We start from the raw sequence: 22,536 nt of genomic DNA on the forward strand, positions 1-22,536 counted from the left end.
TGTGAATTCCAGAGTGCACTACTCTTATTTATGTTAATTTATATTAATGTGCAATTATTTATTTTTCTGTTTTAATGTGGTAGGGACTACACCTTTTATTTATTTGACATTTATGAAACAAAATACAATATTCATTTGTTTGTTTATAAAAAAAATAATAAGGCTTTAAAACGGAAATGAGCATAGTATATTACTTTGGTATCAAAAATGGTATCGAATTTCAATATTTTTTAAAGTATTGTATCGAAGTTGTAATTCTTAGTATCGTGACAACCCTACTTAGTAGTGATGGACAAAGAGTAGAAGAGGGTCTTTGTTATAGATGTAGCAATCCCAAACAATGGCAACAGGGACAATAAAAAGAAATATGAAAAATACTAAGGGCTGGACAATAGTGATGTGGGTGTGGTATAGAACAATAATGATGTGGGTGTGGTATAAGACAATAGTGCATGGGTGTGGTATAAGACAATAGTGATGTGGGTGTGGTATAAGACAATAGTGATGTGGGTGTGGTATAAGACAATAGTGCGTGGGTGTGGTATATATAATTCCCCACTCAACCTCTTCTGGGCTTTTTCCTTCAAATTTGGGTCCTCCACCTCCACCTGGGAGCTTGAAGACCCTGCACAGTATAGGACTGCACTCTTTTGGACATCTACTGGAGCCATTCTTGAGGGAGGGAGGGAAGGAAGGAGGGAGGGAGAGATTGATTTTCTACATTGTCAATACAATGGATATTTTGGGGGTATACTTGGTAGTGGAAGATGATGTTCAGACTTGTCAGATAGAATGATGTAACCTCACCTCTAATCACGATGTGCAGAAGGCTAATAGTGAGAGGATGATGGCTGGCTGATGTATGCCATCCCACTCTTCTTCTCATGTGAACAAATGACTGATTTCAGCAGCTAGTGATTGTTAACAAGAAACGGGGCCATTTTAGAAAACAATTGAGGCAGAAATGCCCCATTATTTTAAGCAGGGCTATCAAGAGTGTAATTGCTTTTCAGAGCTGCAAGCAACCATTGGCTGGTCTCTTTCTCTGGCGTCCTGGGTCATTACAGGGAAGTGTCCTCTGTGTTCATCTGACTAACTGCGCATTGCCTGTTCAAATTAGCCTCCAGTAAGTTGTCTGTAGCTCTGAATTGATAACTGTCCTGACTTTGGCATTCACAAATGGAAACATTCACATCTGCATTGTTCCTTTCTTAGATTTCATTGTGCAGTTATAAAGGTTTTATTTATTTATTTGCATGCATGCTTCTTAAAAGTGTGTGCGTGGCGTCTGCAACCAGCTGCTTGTCTTGTTCCTTTTTTGTTTGTATTCTTTGGGGGTCACACATTTCAATAGTGATGATCAAGAAATTCTGCTTCAGATGCTTCATGCCCAGCAGGCACAATGAATAAGAAAAATGAATGTACGTGGTATGTATGGTATTGTATATAGATTTTGTTTTTTGCTTGTGTGTTTATTTTCTGCATATTTGGTTTTTGTGACCGTTGTCACTCTCTGAATGTTACATTGGCTTTCTCTTCGTTTCTTTTTTTTCCAGTTTTTTTACTTTTTTAGCTGGAGATTCGTGTTTGCTTCCTCCTTTTTCCTGCATGTTCTATGCTCATGACACTGAGACTGAAAGTATTTTAATGGGGACAGGAGAAATTCAACTTTAATTTTTATAGTTAATTTGTCTTATTTAAGTGAATTTGGGGAGTCATGGCCTGGTGGTTAGGGAACTGGTCTTGTGACTGGAGCGTTGTGGGCTCGATTCCCAGACCTGAGGCCATGACTAAGGTGCCCCTGAGCAAGGCCCTTAACCCTCAATTGCTCACTTGTATAAAAAAAATGAGATAAAATGTAAGTCGCTCTGGATAAGTGCGTCTGCCAAATGTCGTAAATGTAAATGAATGGTCTTTGAATTGGTTGGGAATTCATGTGCTATTTGCTCAATAAAAGTGTGTTTGAAATAATTTATTTCTTTATCTTATGATTGTTCATCACAAGTTTTGTCCATATCATGCAGGCCAAACAGGCATTTCCCCTTAGATGGGGGGGACCCAGAGGTCCTGGGTGCACAAGCAGAGGCCCTAGCCTGAATACTCATTGTTCTGTAGTGTGCACAACACTTCCACTGTTCAAATCCCGCTTAACCCACATGCCTTACGCTCACCTCGGTGCAAAAAGGGATGGAATACTTTCACTGCTCTGCAGCAGCTGAGCTAATCTGCATTCTAATCTACCATGTGACCATATTCTGTTTTTCACCCGACACATATAAATTATGTCTGCATTCAGTTTGCAATCAGATTTCCACTTTATAGTTTAAGAGTGGGTGTGGTGTGGGATCTGCTGTTGGTAAGACTGTTAACCGTGTGCTGACTGCTTTTATTCATTTATTGCTCAAAACAGGATTGGTGACGTAACTCGACAGTGACTCAAACACAAATATTTTTTAAACCAAGGTTCAAACAGGCACACCCAAATATCTACTACCCTCTGCTATCTAAAGCTAATCTCTGTTTGATCGCACCAGCATCAGTGTTTTCACTGGTGTCACATCAGCGACAGTTCCATAGCCAGTGCAGTTTAATGAAGAGAGCAGATCTGTGAAGCACACATTCATACCCCTCCCATGTCTGCAAACTCTCGGCGCCTGTGGTGTCCAACGTATTGCTAACTAACATGTTCACCGTGGGTGCTCAGCCACGCCTGCGTGCTGACCTGTCCTGTCGTGGTGTGCAGAGCCAGGCCATGCGGATCGTGCGGACGGTGGGCCAGGCCTTCGAGGTGTGTCACAAGCTGAGTCTGCAGCACACCCAGCAGAACGCTGATGGTCAGGAGGACGGCGACAGCCAGAAGACCAGTGTGGACTCCACAGTTCAAGGTACGACGCCTCTAGAGCAATGCTCGAAAACCTCATCCAGAAATGAACACCCGAATGAAAAATGGCTCCAGAGGCTGTTTTAAGTTTTGCCATAAAGACAGAGAACATGTTTAACAATAGGGGAAATCTGGGAAGGCCTGCTCAGGTAGTTTGGCACTTGGTAAAATGCAGGCACACCAATAGCCATCATCACATGGTGCCTGTTGTGATCAGTGGCTGAAGGGGCAGCTATATCCTAGTTCTCCTCCTACATGCTCCTCGTTCCCTCAGGAGACCCTGTTGTTTTAAATGCAGATCAGAACCAATCTCACGCTCACTCCCTCACCCACTTATCCAGAGGCACACCCCAGCACTCCAAAACAAAGATTCCAACCACCTTCATAAGAGTGGGTGGGGAAACGCTGTTGATAGCATCAGCTCTGGCAGTGTCAGGCTAGCCACTTTAGAGAAGAATCATCGTGGTCTTCGTCCAGGTCAGGCGCAGTGCTCCTGAAAGTTCCAGAAGCTTGTCACTGAGCTTTACTATTTCCTTTCGCTGTTACCTTAGACCTTTATATTAACAGGTACAAATAATCCTCACCTTCCTTTATACCCCTAGCAGGCTAGCTCAAATGCTCTTCTGACACTCTTGCTCATGCAGATCTAATGCTCTCTCACAAGAACATTGAATCCCCTTGCAGTTAATGGACTGTTTGTGTGTGCAGACCGCGAGCTGCCTGGGGCTGAGAAGACGGTGGCGGAGGAGACTGACATCGATGCGGACGAGTTGCCTCTGCCTGACAGCACAGCGGATGAATTCCGCCGCGGGGTCACAGACCTGGATGCCGCCAAAAAGGAGGATGACGTCACTAAGGACGATCAGGTAAGTCAGCAAAGCACCATGCCCGCATGCCCTAACCCAGACATGCAGGTCAAGAAGGAATTAGTTAACTGATTATTTGAAACACGTTGGAATTTACCTGTAACGAGTGTCAATATTCACAGACATGAGCTCCCAGATGTGTTGAAGACCATCTAAAACCCAGTGTGCATTGCTGTTATGCACATTAGTTTAGCCTGACAGAGAGCACTGCCCTCAGCTTAGTTCTAATGACCGTGATTGGTTGAGACGTCCTTCTGCACCACCGTTTGATCTTAGGCAAGGTTTCAGCACTTGGAGAACATAATAACAAAGATGGATTTCCTGAAAGAGTGTATCCAATGTTCAGATTGTTCCCAAATAAATATATATAACCCGTTTACTTTAGAGCAGGGGTACTCAACTGGCGGACCGCGGTCCGGATCCGGACCCGAACGCAGTCCTGTCCGGACCCAATCTCATTCCTGATTAATTAGATACGGACCAAAACAAAAGCGTAACATTTATTTCAGGGCTATTGAAAAAACACTCCATCACGAGTGTACGTTTGCCACCCCGCTCAACAACTTACGTTCGCCACCCCCCCACCCCCCCGGGCTACAAGCCTGGTTGACGCTTTGCGAGCCGCGCGAGGGTCAGCGCGGCGAAAATAACGTAATCGCTCCGCGTGTGCGCGAGTGCCTCACGCGCTGTCGGTTCGCGAGGTCGTGCACCTCTCGAATTTTGTAACTTCGCGCGCGCCGCGCTTCAGCGCAATGAACAAAGTCACGTTTTCAGGGTTCATACACCTTTATAAGGTGGAGTTCAAGCACTTGTACGTCACTTTCAAGGTCCATTTCAATATTTCCCAGCATGTTAAACATAATTAAGTTAAATATTTATACATATACTCGAAATAATTCGCTTTTTATCACATTATTTAATGGTTGTTTATTTTAAAAACGCCCAATCTTCACGTTCTCATGTTTCGTCCTGGAATTACAAGAGGCTCGTATTTGTTAACCTAATACAAGAGAACTATTCAGTCAGACAGATTTGTTGTGAAACAAAGTAGTTACAATTTCAAGCATTTAAAGTACTTTAACCTAAATTCCAGCACTTTTTAAACCTGAAACACATAGCAACATTAAAATTGGTCAGGTAAATGTTCATTCCCCTGTTTTGAGGGGTGTTTCTACCACACATCGTTTCGGACAAAACACCACAACCCCCCCGGACCTCAGGTCACAGGTATCTGCCAAAATTGGACCGCGGACAAATTTAGTTGAGTACGCCTGCTTTAGAGAGTTGGCCAACCACACTTTGATGTAGAAATATGTTTGTGCGCCTGTCTGTGTCAGGCTGTGTGTATGCTACTAAATATCCATGATTCTTGTGTATTGCCTGTCAGGATAGATTATCATGTGGTTTTCTTCAGGACAGGCTTCTTAGATGTGCTGGAATAGAGTGCAGGGGGTTATGAGATAGGGATCATGTTGGCAGCTGTTAAAGTGCTTTTCTGCTATTCAGAAAATCGGACAACCGTATTGTGTGTTACAGTGCTGCAGTATGGCTGTATGAAGATCATTGATGGCTTTAATGTACCCTTTAACAAACCAGCCCTTTTTTGTTGTTGTATACTATGAGCATCCTGACCGATCTCAGATGTTCTAGTGGGTTTGCTGTGTCATGTGAATGTGAGATTGTGAATAATTTTGGTTGAGATTATGTAGGCCAGTATTTAATCTTGTACACTAATACATTTTAGTAGACATATCATAAGTGCAGTATATAGCAGTAAGTGTATAAGTATACAAAAGATAAGTGAATTTTGTCCATTTGGTGAGGCCTTGCTCTTGCTCTTCTCTTCTCAACCTAGGAGCATCATATCTGTAATGTCTATGCGGTCATGTGGAGTCTGTGAGGCACCCACTAAAATAAAATTCCTAGAAATTACATTTCTAAAATAGTTTTTGACTAACAACAACATCCAATATTCCATGAAACTCATGACTAACCTTGTCTAGTTCACTGTGTTCCATTTACTCGATCCATTTTTTTTTCTTTCCTAGTACATTCTATTAAAGGTCCTCCTGGTTAAAGTCTTGTCATTCCAGGAATGGACAACCTAATGCGCAGTATTTGTGGTTCTTAGACCTGTAAGATTATTGTATAGTAGAACCCCGGAAGTCGACGGTAATCCGTTCCAGAACTCGTGTCGTCAACTGATGCGGTTGATTTCCGAATCAAATTTCCCCATAAGAAATAACTGAAAACCGATTACCGGTAATTGGTTCTCGACCATCAATTTTTTACCATAAATGTCCCTATTTCCCTACAAAACTGATCAACAATTAGTTTTGTTAGTTTAGTTTTAGTTTAATTTATAATACTGTATAAAGCTAATGTTTTAACAAAATAATCTAACATATCCAAAGAATTCCAATGCTAAGTCCGTCACACAAATGCCTTTTTCATACTTCTCTATGATGCCTTTTTGAACTATATTGTGGTTTTTACTGTTTTCCTCTTTTGCTTTTCTGCTATATCTTTCTTGGGACCAATAGTTTTTGTCAAAAACATTACAAAAACAACAAAAATACAGCAAAAACTTGGAGCACAGCCTCAAAATGGTTTAAAACCTATTGAACAACAACGCCAACTAGCGGCATATGACCGAAGCACGAACTGTATTATTTTGTTTACAAAAGTCATGAGTTGGGTTGGATTCCGAAGTTTTGTTCAGGCTCAGAGACAAAATTTTCTCAAAATTTTGCGTCAAACTCCAAAATGTTGAGTACTGAGGCGGTTGAGTTCCGGGGTTCTACTGTAGTTGTAGTTGTAGTTCTTAGACCTGTAAGATTACTGAATCGTTTTCTTTACTGAGTGAGTTCCAACATATGCCCACAATTGCTTTTGGATTTTCATGCTTACAGTATTGATTATGCAGCAGGATCTTATTTACCTGAATAGTGTTATCATTCTCAAATGGGGATAGGCTGAAATATAACAGCTGTGTATGTGCTGGAATGGCAGTGTTAGTCAAGAACTTGGAAGATCTCACCTTCTTGATTGTCTCTACTTTGTCCATATTGCCATACGTATTCGCTCACCTTCCTTGACTCACATATGAGCTTAAGTGACATCTCATTCCTAATCCATAGGGTTCAATATGACGTTGGTCCTTTTGGAGCTAGAACAGCTTCAACTCTTTTGGGAAGGCTGCTTGAACATGAAAACCCATTCCTTGAAGCTCTCTGCGCACTGTTTTTTTTTTTTTTTTACCTTAAATTTAAAATAAAGGCCACGTGAAGTTTTTATGGCTGTAGTGATTGTCTCTGCAGAAAGTTGGCGACCTTGTTGCACTATGCGCTTCAGCATCCGCTGACCCCGATCCATCAGTTTATGTGGTCTACCACTTCGTGGTTGAGTTGCTGTCGTTCCCAAACACTTCCATTTTCTTATAATACAGCTGACAGTTGACAGTGGAATATTTAGGAGCGAGGAAATTTCACGCCTGGATTTGTTGCACAGGTGGCATCCTATCACAGTTCCATGCTGGAATTCACTGAGCTCCTGAGAGCGACTCATTCTTTCACAAATGTTTGCAAAAAAAAAAAAAAAAAAAGTCTGCATGCCTAGGTGCTTAATTTTATACACCTGTGGCCATGGAAGTAATTAGAACACCTGATTCCGATAATTTGGATGGGTGAATACTTTTGGCAATACAGTGTAGTTTGTTAGTGTGTGGTTTGATGGTATTCTGTGGAGCCAAGTTAATATATATAATATATTTAGCAGAGACTGACTGGCCATTACAGATAGAAATAACTATACATCTGTATCAAGAAGACACGTTATTATTAGTTAATTACTTGTCATAAAGATGTTCTATAAAAATGGACTTGGAAATGGACTAATTTGCATTACAAATTAACCTCGTCCATATCTCTCATGGCTGGACTGAAATTGATCACTGAGGTAGCTCTTGATGTGCCAACATGCACACTGAAAGAAAGGAATCAAACTGAAAACAGTTGTGGATTTTGTCTGCAGAGACAGGTGGTCCTATATTGGGAACATAACTGGTAACAATATAACAGTAATTACAAATGTTGGGCTACAGTCAGAATGTGTTTGCACACTGATGAAGTGTTTTCTGTTAGTCTTTTTGTGTTTGCTCCAGTACAGATGTATAAATAGCATTTTATGTGTTATTCATTTTTAAATGATAGCTGTTTAGTGATGCCATTGTCTGACACCAGAGCGCTCATGCTATCAGACAGTAATAGGTTTAACAGGTGTTGGGATAATGTCTACCGCTGCAGCTGTGGCAATACTGAGCATCCTTCACACATCCCAGCCAGCATCACACTTAGATACCTGGAGGAAACAACCAGGTTTGGCTAATGGATACCGCTCATGTATTCAAGTTAAGTTAATCCAATCTGCTCGCAGCCAATCACAGGCCTGTGTTTTCTGCCTGTGCAGTCTTGAACCCTGTTCAGTCCAAATCACTTGTCCCCCCCGCATCATTAACCACAATAGGTTTGATGAAGACTTTCGACATAAACAGTCATCAGAGTTTGACAAGTATGCCAAGAAGTATGATTGCTGTTCCGTGTCACAAATTCATAAAGATGTTCACATTTAATTACTTAATGTGAAGTCATATATTTTCATGTATTCTATGCAAAACAGCTTTACTGTATAGCTTGGCATACCTCACACAGCAGAGTGATCACAGATCAGTTCTGCATCATTACTCAGTATCAGCTCAGAATGACTGAAGCCCCACTTACGCATGTGGGGCAGTCCCTGCATTAAGATGATAATAATAACAATAATATTACAGCATGATGCAAGTGCTTAGCATTGCAGTATAAATAGTACAAGCACAGTACAAACGCAGTACAAAGGAGACTAGACTATATTCGCACTATTTTTTTTTTCTCCAAGCACATGAGAAAGTCATATTCTTGGTAGGATGTGATTTGATGTGATGATTTGATACTTTTCTTAAGAAGATCCAGCCTGGTGGTGGTGTTTTTTGTTTTGTGTGTTTGTTAATAGGAAATAACTCCAAATAACAAATTGTGTTTCTTATTTAGCCTCCAGATGTTTTTACCAAGAGATTCACTTCATTGAATTGTATAGTCAAAACATAATTTAGACACTTCATGAAAGGGTCAGTCTGAATCCCTGGCTATTTTAATATTTTTTCCACTGTTTACTTTATTGCATAATTGAATATATGAGATTTCCCATGAATATGATTTGATTTGCTGCATTCAAAGAAAGGCTGCAATAGTGCCAGAGATAATCACACTGAAAGTCCTGAATTACGTATGAGTTTGGCTCGGGCCTACGCACCAAGAGTGCAGAGCTTTCCTCACACGCCAGCACCATCACACGCCCCACACAGGGTGCCCAGGACCAGCACGCCAGTGAGGGGTTACCCCAGCTCCGGGCATACAGGGTCTGTGTCCTGTCCTGGCCTCTCCAGACCACATCTGCATAGTCAGCTGCCAAGTTCCTGTCGGGATGCCGACCCCTGAGGTCAAGAAGTTCCTTTGACTCCTCTATTAACCATCAGCCGGACCTCTGATGAGCTGTACATTAGATGTGGTTCCCAGTACTGAGCGCAATGCTTGCTTGGTGATGCATGTGTTCTGTCTGGACTCTCTAGATTCAGTGTGTGGTGGTGCAAAACAAAATCAGCCCATGATTCAAACACACAGTGGCATTTTGGCCCAATTCAGCTCAAGTGCAGCCATGTTTTAGGCACTATTTTTGGTAATAGCGAAATCATCCCTGTAGAGAACACAGCAGTGGTCTCAGAAGTGACGGGTTTTAAAGACTGTGGGTGAGTGCATGTGTAATTGTGATTATCAAAGCATCTGAGGAATATCCTAAATCTTTTGTTGGTTTAAGTAATCATGTTGTGTTGCTTCTTCATTACTCCCTGAATTTTTTTACCATGACTCTTGTCTGTCATTACTCTGTCAGATTGGCTTAATCAAAATAGTAACACACTTGTGTCTATTTTTAAATCCTCGTGAATCAGCTCTCAAATGAGTCCACAGTTCCAGAGTTGTGGTGATGTTTTCTTGTTGTTTGGTTTGTTGTGTGTTTATTTTTATATTTGTCAGTATATTTGTTTTTTTGCATGACACAATATTGATGGGGAGGCTAAATGAGTAGTGTGGAACTTGGGAGAAGTGTCACAGTGTCCAGGAAAGTTAACAGTCCCCCCGGTGTCCATCCATGTATTGCAAGTTTGTGAACCAGTGTGAACTGCACTTTAAGCTGTGACGTTGTAGCATTCGGAGTGAGACAGACAGTGGGTGCAAAAGAACACCGCCTCCATCGTCCACTCTTGGGCATGGTCCTGTCTTTCATCTTTTTGCAATAAGGTCTCCATTGCAAGAGAGACTGAATCATCTTTGTCCACTGAGTCTAGATATCTAAATATAGGACCTCACCAAAAGATGTACAACTCTGGCTACAATAACTATGGCATTCTCGCCCCTGTGAATAGCCCTGGGTCTGACAAGGCATTTGACATTTAAGTTCGAGGGATCTTTTAGAAAATTTAAAAAGTCCTTTTGTTTTCACCTTCGCCAAAGCACAGATATGAATCGCCTTCAAATGGATGGGCAATTATTCCGAGCATGATAGCCCGATACAGACCCTTCTCCATGCTAATGTGCTTCAATGACATTTAACTTTAATGTGAATTCAGTGAAGGCTGTAGTCTGGTTTTTCAGGTCTCCTCTAATCTTTTGAGGGTTGGTTAAGCTGCTTAATATCAAAGCTTTCGAGAGGCATGGGCAGTACTTAGGTTTATCCAAATCCAGTGGATCCTTCCCTGCTTTGGTTTTGCACAAGTTAGTTCTCCATATCAAGACACTGAAAAGGAGGGGAGAAAGATTCTGCATATTTATGGAGATGATTAATGAATCTGCAGACGTGACTTGGATAAACACTTGTTAAAAAAAAATGTTTTTCACTGAAAACATTGACATAATTGGAATTTAAATATAGGTGAGCTGTAGGCTAATCAATTACTTAAATTGGCTTTACTCTGTGTAATTATCTTACTGATATGTTTTATGCTGGTGCAGACACTAATCACAAATCATTTGGCTATGATTTCAAATCTGTGGCCTTTCAACTTGTACTATGTCATTTTCAGTCATGATGACTGATTTAATACACTGTGGCTACTGCTGTGATGCATATCTAAAACCGAAGCCACCTGGAATTAGAGAGAACGTACATGCAAAATACAACTAAACATCAGCATGGCAGAAAGAAGAGGTCAGTAGAAGAACAAATGAGGGCCAGGGGCAGAATAAAAGTCTTTCTAAACAAGGTTTCCAGAGAAAGTGTGTAATGCCCTTCATCCATGCAGTCAGATAATAGATCTGTGTTCTGGGAAAGAAATATAGTGGACCAAAAAGTGAGCATAAACCAACTGCTTCTTTAAAAACAAATAAGGGGTTTTTGTAGCCCTCCAACACAAAACTAAAAAAGTGCCTTTGTATTACTGAGATATTTAATTTCATTTATCCTTTCTTGGAAGGGTATCAGTTTCAGGGTTGGACAACCACGCTGCCTTACATGAACCCAAAGAGACCATCTTTTTCACTCCGACACGCGTGTCTAATGCTTTGTACATGCATTGTCTTGCCGTATGTATTGTTCAAATGCTAACCCAGCTCACAGTGCCCTGTGTGTTCACCTCCTGTTGTATATGACTTATTGGCAAAGGGAGATTGCCATTATCCTGTTGTAGTGCTGCTGGGAGCTGGTCTAAAAGCCACCACACTCTTTAACTACACACCACACCTCAGTTCCTCAGCTGCCTTTCTACCTTTACTCTCTAGTCACGGCTGAACAGACAGACAGGGAGGAAGAAGCTGCCTGTGTCTATGTACTGGGCTCCCGCCTCATTCGCAGGGCGTGGCAAGACCCGGTAGATGTTAACTGACAGGTCATATAGTGCCTTAATCACAACAGGACACCGCAGTGTCCATCAGAGTGACCCATCTCTCACCGTGCCCTTCAACCACCCCCATCCACCTCAGCAGTCTTTGCAGAAAGACGGATGGTCCAGATTGACAGGGCCAAGGATGTCTAGAAAGCGATCTAAATCACCAGGGTGTTGGAGAAGGCAGCCGGCTCTTCTCAGGTGTGAGAACCAGTGCGAGAGCATGCCTAGGTGAGTCTGGTGAGGCCCGCGTGTCTCTGTGAGTGCGTCTCATGGCACAGCTGTGGAAGGGGACCGTGAGTGTCTGCCGTATGGTCCCTTCAAGGACACAAGACTCTTCTCAGGAATCCACGAAGCAGATCGGCTGTAGAGAATAATATATGTACTGTGTTGACTTGGTGAAAAGAAAGTTTAATTGGGTCTTTTATAACAGCAAGCTATAGTACTCCATTTCCCAGGGCTCCCTCTCTGGGTTTATATCACCCTCTCTGGCTGTCTTAATGGTGCTATAAATTGCAGTGGTACCGAACGGGTACGGGAACCTTTTGTTTTTGAGTCTAAATGAAATATACTTCTGTTTGGAGTTACTTTTGTAGTCATGTGAGTTTATTGTTTATAATGAAAATGTTCATCCAAAATGGATGTGGATCAGTAATTAAACCATTTAAATAATGTTTGATGGCTCAGTGTTTAAGAATGGCTTTGGCTGTGTTGTTGCTTTTAATTAATAAGTATACTGAACAGTGAGCCTACTGCAAGATCCACATGTAGGAACAAATGTGTTGTTAAATTGCTCATACAGCCTGTTTCAGTGGATTTGCTGTATTTAATAGTTTTACTGTATTTTTCTTTCTTAGGCACAAACTTAGGGTCCAGATCTATATAACAGTAGTACAGTACAGCCAGTCCTCAAAGAACAATGTACTGTTTGCACTACTGGATTGTCTCTATTTTAGCTGTTCTCATTAGCTATAATATATTTGAGTTTGAATATAAGATTCAAATTTGAAAATATAGCCGCAAGCGGCAATTGCGGGTTCACACACGAAAAAGGCAAAAAAGCCCAAAAAATTGGCAAAATGATTCAGATCAGAAGTAAATCACATGCTGTGAGTAGCTTTGTGTGTATGTGTGTTTGTGTGTTTTTTGATTTAAGCAGTACATCTTGGCTTGAGCCAAGGAATACAATAGAAGTAGTATTTTGTTTCTAGGCCCTACAGTGTGAAAGATATTGGAAAATAAAAGTGAAAAGAAGCTGTTTGGGTTTGGCCAGTGTGTACTCTACAGATAGTTTGTGATGACATCTGCATGTGTCAGAAAGGGAGACACAGAAATAGCACATCTGGCTAGGGCTGCATTTATGTGAACAATATAGGAAGGCCTGCATGTGTCTATACATGATTGGGCCTGTATATTACCGACAGAGAGAGATTCAGGGAGCCAGAGACTATGCTTTGTTAATTCACTCCTTGCACACCTTGCACGCCTAACATGACTGTCCGTGTATTCAAAGTATGAACGTAGTCTGCAAAGCCTGCCATAACATGACTGACATGACTGGCATGACTGACATAACTGATATGACTGGAATGACTTCACTGGCATGATGAACAAAAATAACATGACTGATATGACTGACAACTGGCATGACTGGAATGAGTGACATGACTAGCATGACTGTAATTACATGACTGATATGAGTGACATGACTGGCATGACATGACTGATATGACTGACACGACTTATGTCTGACATGACTGGACTGACATGACTGACATCTGCTTGTGTCAGAAAAGGAGACACAGAAATAGCACATCTGGCTAGGGCTGCATCTATGTGAACAATATAGGAAGGCCTGCATGTGTCTATACATAATTGGGCCTGTATATTACCGACAGAGAGAGATTGAGGGAGCCAGAGACTATGCTTTGTTAATTCACTCCTTGCACACCTTGCATGCCTAACATGACTGTCCGTGTATTCAAAGTATGAATGTGGACTAACATGACTGATATGACTGACATAACTGGCATGACTGTAATGATTTGATTATTTGACTTATATGACTGACATGACTGATATGACTGATACGACTGACATTGCTGGCATGAATGACATATACTATACATATACTATAAATATGCATACAAACTATACATACATTTAGGTAGAAGTGTGTGTGTGTGTGTGTGTGTGTGTGTGTGTGTGTGTTTTAGTCAAAGAGTAATAGGTATACATGGCTAGGGCAGTGTGTATGTTAAACCTATAAGTAGGTGTGTGTGTGTGTGTGTGTGTGTGTGTGTGTGTGTGTGTGTGTGTGTGTGTGTGTGTGTGTGAGAGAGAGAGAGAGAGTGTGTTTTCAAAAGCAGAAGCTAAACGTCAGTTTGTGTGTTTGTATCTGGGTTACTCATAGAGAAATGGGTAGGTATGGCAAGGGCAGTGTGAAAGCTACAGAGGCCTGTGTTTTTGTAAGTGCATGTGAAAGAGAGGGGGGGAGGTAGAGCCCATGGGTTGTAAAGTGTTGGAAGCATGGGGGAGTGTGAGGGGAGTGGAGGAGGGGGGGGCAGAGTGTGTGAGAAAGGCACGTGCGTGTGTGGCTTAGCAGCTGTGTATGCCTCCCTCCACTGCTTTGTATGGAAAATGAAAATATTCACTGTAGAGCTGTTTGTGGACGGATTTGGCTCAAAATTGGCACATCGCACCACAATGGTCATGTGAATGTGGATTTCAATTTCCATAACAATCAGACATACTATGGCGTAGTTATTGAACTGGGAATTTGATGTGTTATGATGGTAGCATTGTGATGCATATGAAAAATATTAATTTGTCAAAAACTTAGGATTTTTTCGCTAATCTTAGCATTTCAGAGTCTGCTGAGTATTACAAGGTGTGATTTAAGGTGATGGAGTTAAAATGCTAGGACTAGTATGAAAATGGCAAGTTATATATATTTGATAATAGTGAAAAAGTGGTACATTTTTGCAAAGCACATGTAATTACAAAGTTGCTAGGAATTCTGCATACAATCATATGAGTGCAAGCATTACTTGATAAGTGAAAATATGTAGGAGAAATTCTGGATTTTCTAGTATAGCGCCACCTAGTGGTGCAATTCCCTTCTAACATGAGTATGTCTTAGAGGGTGTGTACATGAACATACCATGTCAGTTTCATGTGTATATACCTATGGTAAGTCTGTCAAATGGCCAATTATTAAAATTAAAATTAATTGGCTTATGGCGGCCATGTTTTTTGAGTGATGAGGTCATCATTGTGTGTCTTGATACCACTTGACCTAATGATGATGCCTGTAAAGTTTTGGCTTGATGTGACTAATCGTTTCTGAGAAACAGTTTTTCCCATGTTATAGCGCCCCCTATTGGACAATCGTGGCCAGCTTTGACCTGTGACCTCTGTGTCATGTGTCCTAACAACTGATAAATTTTCATGAAGATTGGTCAAAGCATTGTTGAGATATAGCTGCTGAAGTAAATTTGGCCACGCCTCAGAGCTATTGATTGACATGTGACAGCCAGGCTGTATGGCAATGTCACAATGTTGGCGATGGGTTTTGATAATGAGATTCTTCTGAGTAGTTTGATACCAAGACTGTGGTGATCAGACGAAAAACCAAGGAGTAGTAGGCAAAAGTAGGTTTTGCATATTATGCAAATTAGCAAAAAATCTAAGTAGGCGGAGCTTCATAGTTGTATATGAAATGTCCTATTGAATTGAGCCAAGGAATGCATAGGAAGTGGAATTTTGCTTCTATGACTTATGGTATGGGAGATATGGGCCAAAAAGTCACATAGTGTGCTATAGCGCCACCATCAGGCCGATGTGGGTCCCTATAAGTAAGTGTGGTCCTTTTGACCTAGAGAACAAGTTTGGCAAGTTTGGTGTGTCTAGGCCTTACGGTTTAGGCTGCAGAATGATTTATAGACAGCAAAATGGGAAAAAGAATAATAATAATAATAATAATAAGAAAAACGCTAACAATTACAATAGGGTTCCCACACTATGTGTGTGTGAACCCTAATAATTATGATGAATGAAGTAGGGGGAAGGTATGAGAAATTTAAGGTAAAAAGATTTTCTTATACGATGATCTTTCTGGTGCAGTTCTATTTTTCTCTGTCCTAACGCAGTATTATGCTTTGAATATTCCACTCACATCAAATTAAAAATACAGTTGTCCTTAATTAGTATTGACATGTGCGGCTATTTGTTACCCGAGCATGAATGTGCACTTCCCAAAAATTGATCTTCCCTGTTTGTATTACAGAGCCAAACCAGAGTAAAAAGTTTCCAAAACCTCTAAACATTGTAATACTGCTTGAATTAGCTTTCATAAATGTAATGATGTGGGAAACATAAGAATAAAGTCGGCACAAGTGGACAGAATGTCAGAGCGTTAAGTCACTTCAGTGGAAGCACCAATATTGCCATTCAAACAGACAATAAGGGCCGGGTCCTTTCTGTCCATAGACAGAAGTCATGTGATGCTTTGTCCTTCTACAGACCGTTACAACCACACAAGACAAACATCATACATCCTGCTGTCACCCAGACATTTGCATTAACACTGTGGCCTTGGCTAATATGTAATGGATATAAACCAAATGACAAAAAGAAATTAAAGGTTCGTACAAGCCTGAGGGATGAGAACTAATCATACCAGCCTGAGGTCGAGCATGGTGTCTGAACAAAGAGAGAAGGTTTTTAGAGGAGTGTGAGAGATCTAACCCCCTGACCCCTTCTCTCTGCCGCAGGGACATGCTAAGTAAACTGTCAGAATGAAAGCAGTTTTTGTAAAATGAAACCATAATGCCTGCACCTGTTGAGCAGACTGGGCCTTGGCATTTGCTTTTAAATATTTGCACTCTTTCTATCTTGCTCATTTGGTTATTCGGTCCACTTAAATAGCTAAATGCAGTGCAAAGTATAAACTGTGGTCCCTCCAGAAACCTAATCTAAAAGCACTTATGCTTGAAAGTGTTGAGGGCAATTTATTTATTTATTTATTTTATTTTTTTTACATTGTTTCCAGTGGTGTTTTATTACTCCTCCCTTCAAAAAATTTTTTATCCAGCTGTGATTCTTTGTATTTGTCTTTTTTTTCTTCAACTGTTTCCAATTTTCTACCAGAAATCAGAAATGGCTTACAGACATTACGGCTGCATAAGAGCTCTTGTCCTGAAGGAAGGTAGGCGGTGAAAGTGGAAGTCTGAGTGGAAGCTTCTGTTTAATGCATGACTTAGCGAAAGATGCGGCTCCCACAAAAAGGAAGTCAAGTGTGGGCAGGCTGTGTCTCATTATCCCTTGAGCACTCCTGATAGTGCTGGACTACATGCGTGCCACTGGCCATTGAGCCACATCAACATTAGAGTGACACTGGAGATGAATGCTGGAGGTCTGAACTATTGGTACTAAATGAATTCACCAGTTGGCTCAGTACAACCTGTGATGAACCACACACGGCCACACAGGGCATCCTCCTGCCAGTAAACTTGTGCTCTGACCCGTTGGACGACAGAGCATGTGTAGTGAAAACGGTCGACCAACTCAAGTATGTATTCTGCGAAGCTCAGTTTGGCACAGCTTGAGGCTTCTGCGGGCCGTGTGTACAGCTACTCTCGTGTCCTCTGAGAGGAGCCCTCTCAGTCTCTTGGAATCACTCAGTCTTGGACATGCATCTTGTTGTCTTCCAGTCTGGGTGACGATCCTCTCTTCTGTCTGCTTTATGCCTCTGCACAGATGTTTTGGTGATCTCTCTCTCACTCACTCTCTCTCCTCTCTGATTCCTGCTTTCTTTTCCTCTCCCTATCACTCTGCTTCTGCCTGGTCATCTATCACTCTCTCTCTCTCTCTCTGCAGGCTACTGAATAGCCCGAGTCCTCATACCAGTAGCTACAACGTAACAAATGATTCGTGGTAGCAGCACACGGACGGACATGCGAGTGCCGTCTCCCCCTCAGGAGGGTAGACAGCCGTGCTTATAGCCTTCGCCCTGCGCCTCTATCAAGCCATCAAGCAAAGTATCACGAAAAACAAGAGGTCAATTTATTAAGATGAAAAATAACCACATGTGAAGTCGACAAATCCGTGCATCGGGTTGCCAAACACCTAATGCAGTAATGGATGTTTTTCATTAGGCTTGAGATGAGGCGTGGAGACTGGGACTACTCGGGCCGTAAAGCCATTAGCCTGAAAAGTTCAGATGGATTTAAATTTATGAATGAAGCCTGTTCAAGGTGACGTAGCGTGCCCGTGCGGCCTGTATCTCGCAGGTGAGCTGCTTCTGACCAGGCAGTGTTTCATTGCAGGTCGTTTTCATAGTTTGCTGTTTCTGACCCTATTTGCAGAGGCTCTGACCATGGGTATGCAGCAATGACACAACCTCTGGCTCAGACATCGCAGGGAGCAGGTGGTGTTTACAATGCAGCATTCTGCCCAAATAAACAGCTGTCGCGTACCGCACCCCAACACAGACGCAGTGTCATCAGCATGCTCGTCCAGCGGCGTGGGCATCTTCCGCTGCTGTCTCACGGGTGCTAATCCTGACGGCAAGACGAGCATTGGTGTCTGAGCCTGCAGAACCCAGACTTTTAGCGACATTCTGGTGGGAGATCGTTAGAGCAGGGGTGTGCGCGTGCGTGCACGTGTATATGCAACATATTTGTAGCATATTTGCACGTGCGAGCCTTCACACCTTGAAACGCAGGGCAATCTGTCGCGTGTAGCAGGCACTTCTCTCTAATTGAATTCACTGCATAAGTGGTTTAGCAGAGCATGATGGTGTTCAGAATCTAGGAGCCTTCTGAGTGTCTGCACCAAGTCTGTTGTAATTCTCTAGCGCGGGTTGTAAAAGTGGAATTACCAAAGCTCTCTGAAGGAAAAAATCTGTTTCATGAAAAACTCAAAAAAAAAAAAAAAAAAAACATAAATTTTGAACTGAATAAAATCACTTGTTAGTAAATCTTCACCTTGATGCCTTTGGTGTTGTCTGGATTTTTCCAATAGGGGTGTTTTCTGTGTTTTCAAAATGGAGCAGTCTGGATGCTGCCTGGTACAGTTTGTGCCGTCTCTCATGCACACATGCTCACTTCCAACGCGCGGGAGTTCAGGATCTGACTGCTGCCGTTCCTATGTCTGCATCTCAGCCCTTTGGGAGAAAATAAACAAGTAAGGCATGTTGGAGAGCAGGAGTCTCTGATCCAGCCCCAGCATCAGCCGCCAGCACTACCACAGCAGGCCTCGGAAAACTGGAGGCCCTGCTCTAATTAAAGCGCCAGCTCCAACCGGCCTAGCATTCGGTTGCTAACAGTGTTGTACATTTAGGAGCATTGATGAGGACGCAGCGTTTGACAGAAAAGACGTCATTTTGAACGAGAGCTTTCTGAGGTCCTGATTGGACCCCGGAGGGCGCGGGCCGAACCGGAGGCAGCCGCTGAGGCCACTAATGACCGCCGCACAGCAGGATAGGTCGCCCGCAGAAATGAGCAGCCTGTTGGCTGGGCAGATGATCGCCTCGCCGCTGTACGCAGGCCCCCTGCGATTAGCAGACACTGGCATCAAAACCCTGCATTTTCTATGAGAAACCTTTGGCTGAAGATCTTGGTTTCTGTTTTATATATATATAAAGAATTCCACACTTGCCCTTCTCTGGGCTGTCTCTCTTTTTCCTTCACGCTGGGTTCCTCTACCAGAGGCCTAGGAGCTTGAGGGTCCTGCACAGTATCTTGTCTGTTCCCATGCCTGCACTCTTCTGGGTGGAGATATCCAACGTAATTTCTGGGATCTTACTTGAGCCACTGTTGCCTTCACCTTCCACATCTTTTCTAGCTCTTCCATCAGCCCTTGGTATTTCTAGTTTTTGTGTATATTGTTCCTGATGTTGCTATCATTTGGGATTGCTATATCACCATAGCCCTCCTCTGCTGTACATCACTACTATGTCCGGTTGGTTAGCTATTACCATTTTGTCGGTGTGTATGTTGACGTCCAATGGGATATTATACATCTTATTTATGTCAATATATAGCACTTTGCATTATAAAGTTATTATAAAGTCAATGAAAGAGAGGGAGAAGCATAAAAGTTTGTCAAGTGTTGAAAATACGTCTTCACGGTCTTCAAGGATGCAGTGGGTTTCAAGGTTTCAGTAAGCACGACTGAGTTTTTCACAAGCAAGAGGCAAAAGAAGAAAAGCTCAAAAGTGTGCAGATTTGTCCTTGGTTCATAAAGGTGACTTGAAAGGCCTGTTGTGAGTGAGCAGAAAGGTGCACAAAATGGTCTCTCAGGCAGGACACACCAGCACCATCACACAAGGCCTCACAGTGCAATCACTCTTATATGCCCATGAGCCAAAATACAGGCTGTATTGGCAATGCTGAAGGCACGGTTTAATTTTTCATCATTACCATTACTGACTGATGTCTTGGAGATATTTTTCAAGTGATTTAGACAGTCTTGCGCGTTGTATTAATTTATGTCATAAAGGTCAGAGAGGCATCAGTCTTCACAACCAGGTTACCAACAATGGCGCCATGTGGAATTGCCTCTCCGTCAGAGAGCAGGCCCTACCCTGCTGGTCATAGCTATTTGTTTTGGTACACTACCCAGCAAACCTTGTTGTGAAGAAGACAGATTTCCCTCATCCATCCTCAGATTTCTTCCAGACAACTATCCCCTCATGCCTAATAGTTCTCACTTGTCACAGGAGTCTACAATAAACAGTGTGAACCAAGCTCACCTCTCTCTCTCTCTCTCCCTCTCCCTCTCTCTCTCTGTGCTCTGCCCCTTCCTCCACCACCACCACCTTTCCTCTACAGGTCCCTGAGGATGCCTCCATCCTGCTTGCCTCCCCGAAGATGCTGCTCCCATCAGGGGGCGAGCTCCCGGCCGGCGCGCCCCTCTCCGTGCACCATCAGCTCCAGCTCCTCCAACAGCAGCTCACCCAACAGCAGCAGCAGACCCAAGTGGCCGTCGCCCAGGTGAGAGGGGGCGGGGCCTGACCTCTGGCCCAGGTGACAGGGGGTGGGGCCTGCCCACCATAAGATTTGTTAAAGCAGCTCACGAAACCTGGTCTCTGGACTGGCAAGGTGGCACGTGTCTTAAGTAATCCAGGAGGTATGCTCTAATCCAGCACTGTGATTTACATTATGCAGTGCAGACAATAGGATACTTTTAAAGAAGAATGATATTGAACAATGATATCGATCAATATTACTTCTGTTAATTTGACAAACAAGAAGTGATTGAGTGCTGTGAATGTGCTTTGCGTGGGGTTTGCATTGCTGAGGCAGGAGCAGGCGTGACCATCATATCTGCACGGCTCATCACTGCAGCTCATCTCAGGCAAAGAATAGAGCAAAAAACTCCAGTCAGTTGTTTTTAACTCTTGCACATTCTGCATTATGTAAATTGTTAGTGTTCTGGGTCAACGAAATGCTCAGTGAGCATTAACACCAATGAACAGACATTATGAAGGGGGGGAGAAGAACAGACATTATGAAAGGGGGGGGGGGGGGGGGGGTGAACGAGGTGCTAATCCTGAGTCGGCAGATGTTTAGTTTCAGTTTACACTGTCTGCCATTACTTAATGTCACAGCCATCTCAATTCAGATTTGTCCTCCATGTATAAAGCTGACTGGAGTGTACTTCTTCAGTGAGGTGTTTCACTGAAGTCCACATTACTTGCTTTAAAGATGGGGGTATATGTTTTAAAGGATTGAGTTTAAAAGTATGGGGAATGTTTTTAAGTTTCAGTTTCACAGATTTTGGACTTGCACCCTTATCTGCAGACATTCTCAGCAAAGCCAGCACTGCTCACAGCACTGCTCTTTGTTCCTCCAGCCACTGACCCTCAAGGTCACAGACAAACACAGACACACGCTTGCGCTCTCTCTCTCTCTCTCTCTCTCTCTCTCTCTCTCTCTCTCTCTCTCTCTCTCTCTCTCTCTCTCTCTCTCTCTCTCTCTCTCTCTCTCTCTCTCTCTCTCCCCCCACTCCCCCTGACTCACTCTCTCCATCAGTTGCCTTGACCTCATACTGCACTTCCTCCATTGCAACCGAGTTAGAAGAACCGATCCCACGCTGCACGGGGGCGTGAACAGCTGGAAAACCTCACAACACATACGGCCCCCGGCGTTTAAGCTCCACAGACAGCCGGCTGGCACAACGGTCTGGCCTCTCGGGGCCTGTGGAGAGCTCAGTCTGACATGACTCAAGCACTCAGGAAGGTGAAGCAGGATGCTAATGTCCGTTCAGGAGAAGGCAGGCACTCAGGGCAGGGGAGCTCTTAACAAGGACTTGGTCTGCCAAAGAGTGCAGGGTTTTTTTTCCCCTTGTATTGATACAAGCAAGCCCCAGTGTTTCTGGATGTTCAAACACAGCTCATTTGCCACAACCCTCTGTCAGCATGGAGATCCCCAAAGATGTTGAAAACAAGCCTGGCTGTATGCCAACCATGTTGCCAAAGAACGCCAGCAACCTTGAATTGTGTTGCCAGGCAGCATGAAGGCATCAGTCACAGATTATGAATTAATTTCACAAATTTTGTTTAGCTGTGACCCTTACGCCTGGTGGAGAACAGTGAGAGGACCCCTGTTGAACACCGACAGAGACTCGGACGCTTGAATCACTCTCCCACTCAGTCCTACTCGTTTGGACGACTCGGGCCGGCATCGTGTTAATCACGTTCCTGCATGAGCTCCGTTCATTTATTTATGTTTTATCAGCACAGGGGCTTTGGGCCTCTGCCCTGAGCACATAAGAGCGGTTTGTAATTAGACCTTCTAAAGGTTAAACAA

The 22,536-nt window shown here is 42.9% G+C and overlaps 1 protein-coding gene across 1 annotated transcript in view; it reads left to right on the forward strand.

The window, feature by feature from the left end:
• Positions 1-22,536, forward strand: part of nos1apa (nitric oxide synthase 1 (neuronal) adaptor protein a) — a 77,234-nt gene that overhangs the window by 41,870 nt on the left and 12,828 nt on the right. The window contains exons 6-8 of the mRNA XM_077014782.1: positions 2,744-2,885; positions 3,590-3,747; positions 20,557-20,718. Of these exons, the coding sequence (XP_076870897.1) occupies positions 2,744-2,885; positions 3,590-3,747; positions 20,557-20,718 (462 nt within the window). The remainder of the gene's footprint in view (positions 1-2,743; positions 2,886-3,589; positions 3,748-20,556; positions 20,719-22,536) is intronic.

Source organism: Brachyhypopomus gauderio, chromosome 8, assembly GCF_052324685.1.
Source record: "Brachyhypopomus gauderio isolate BG-103 chromosome 8, BGAUD_0.2, whole genome shotgun sequence".
NCBI classification, from domain to species: Eukaryota; Metazoa; Chordata; class Actinopteri; order Gymnotiformes; family Hypopomidae; genus Brachyhypopomus; species Brachyhypopomus gauderio.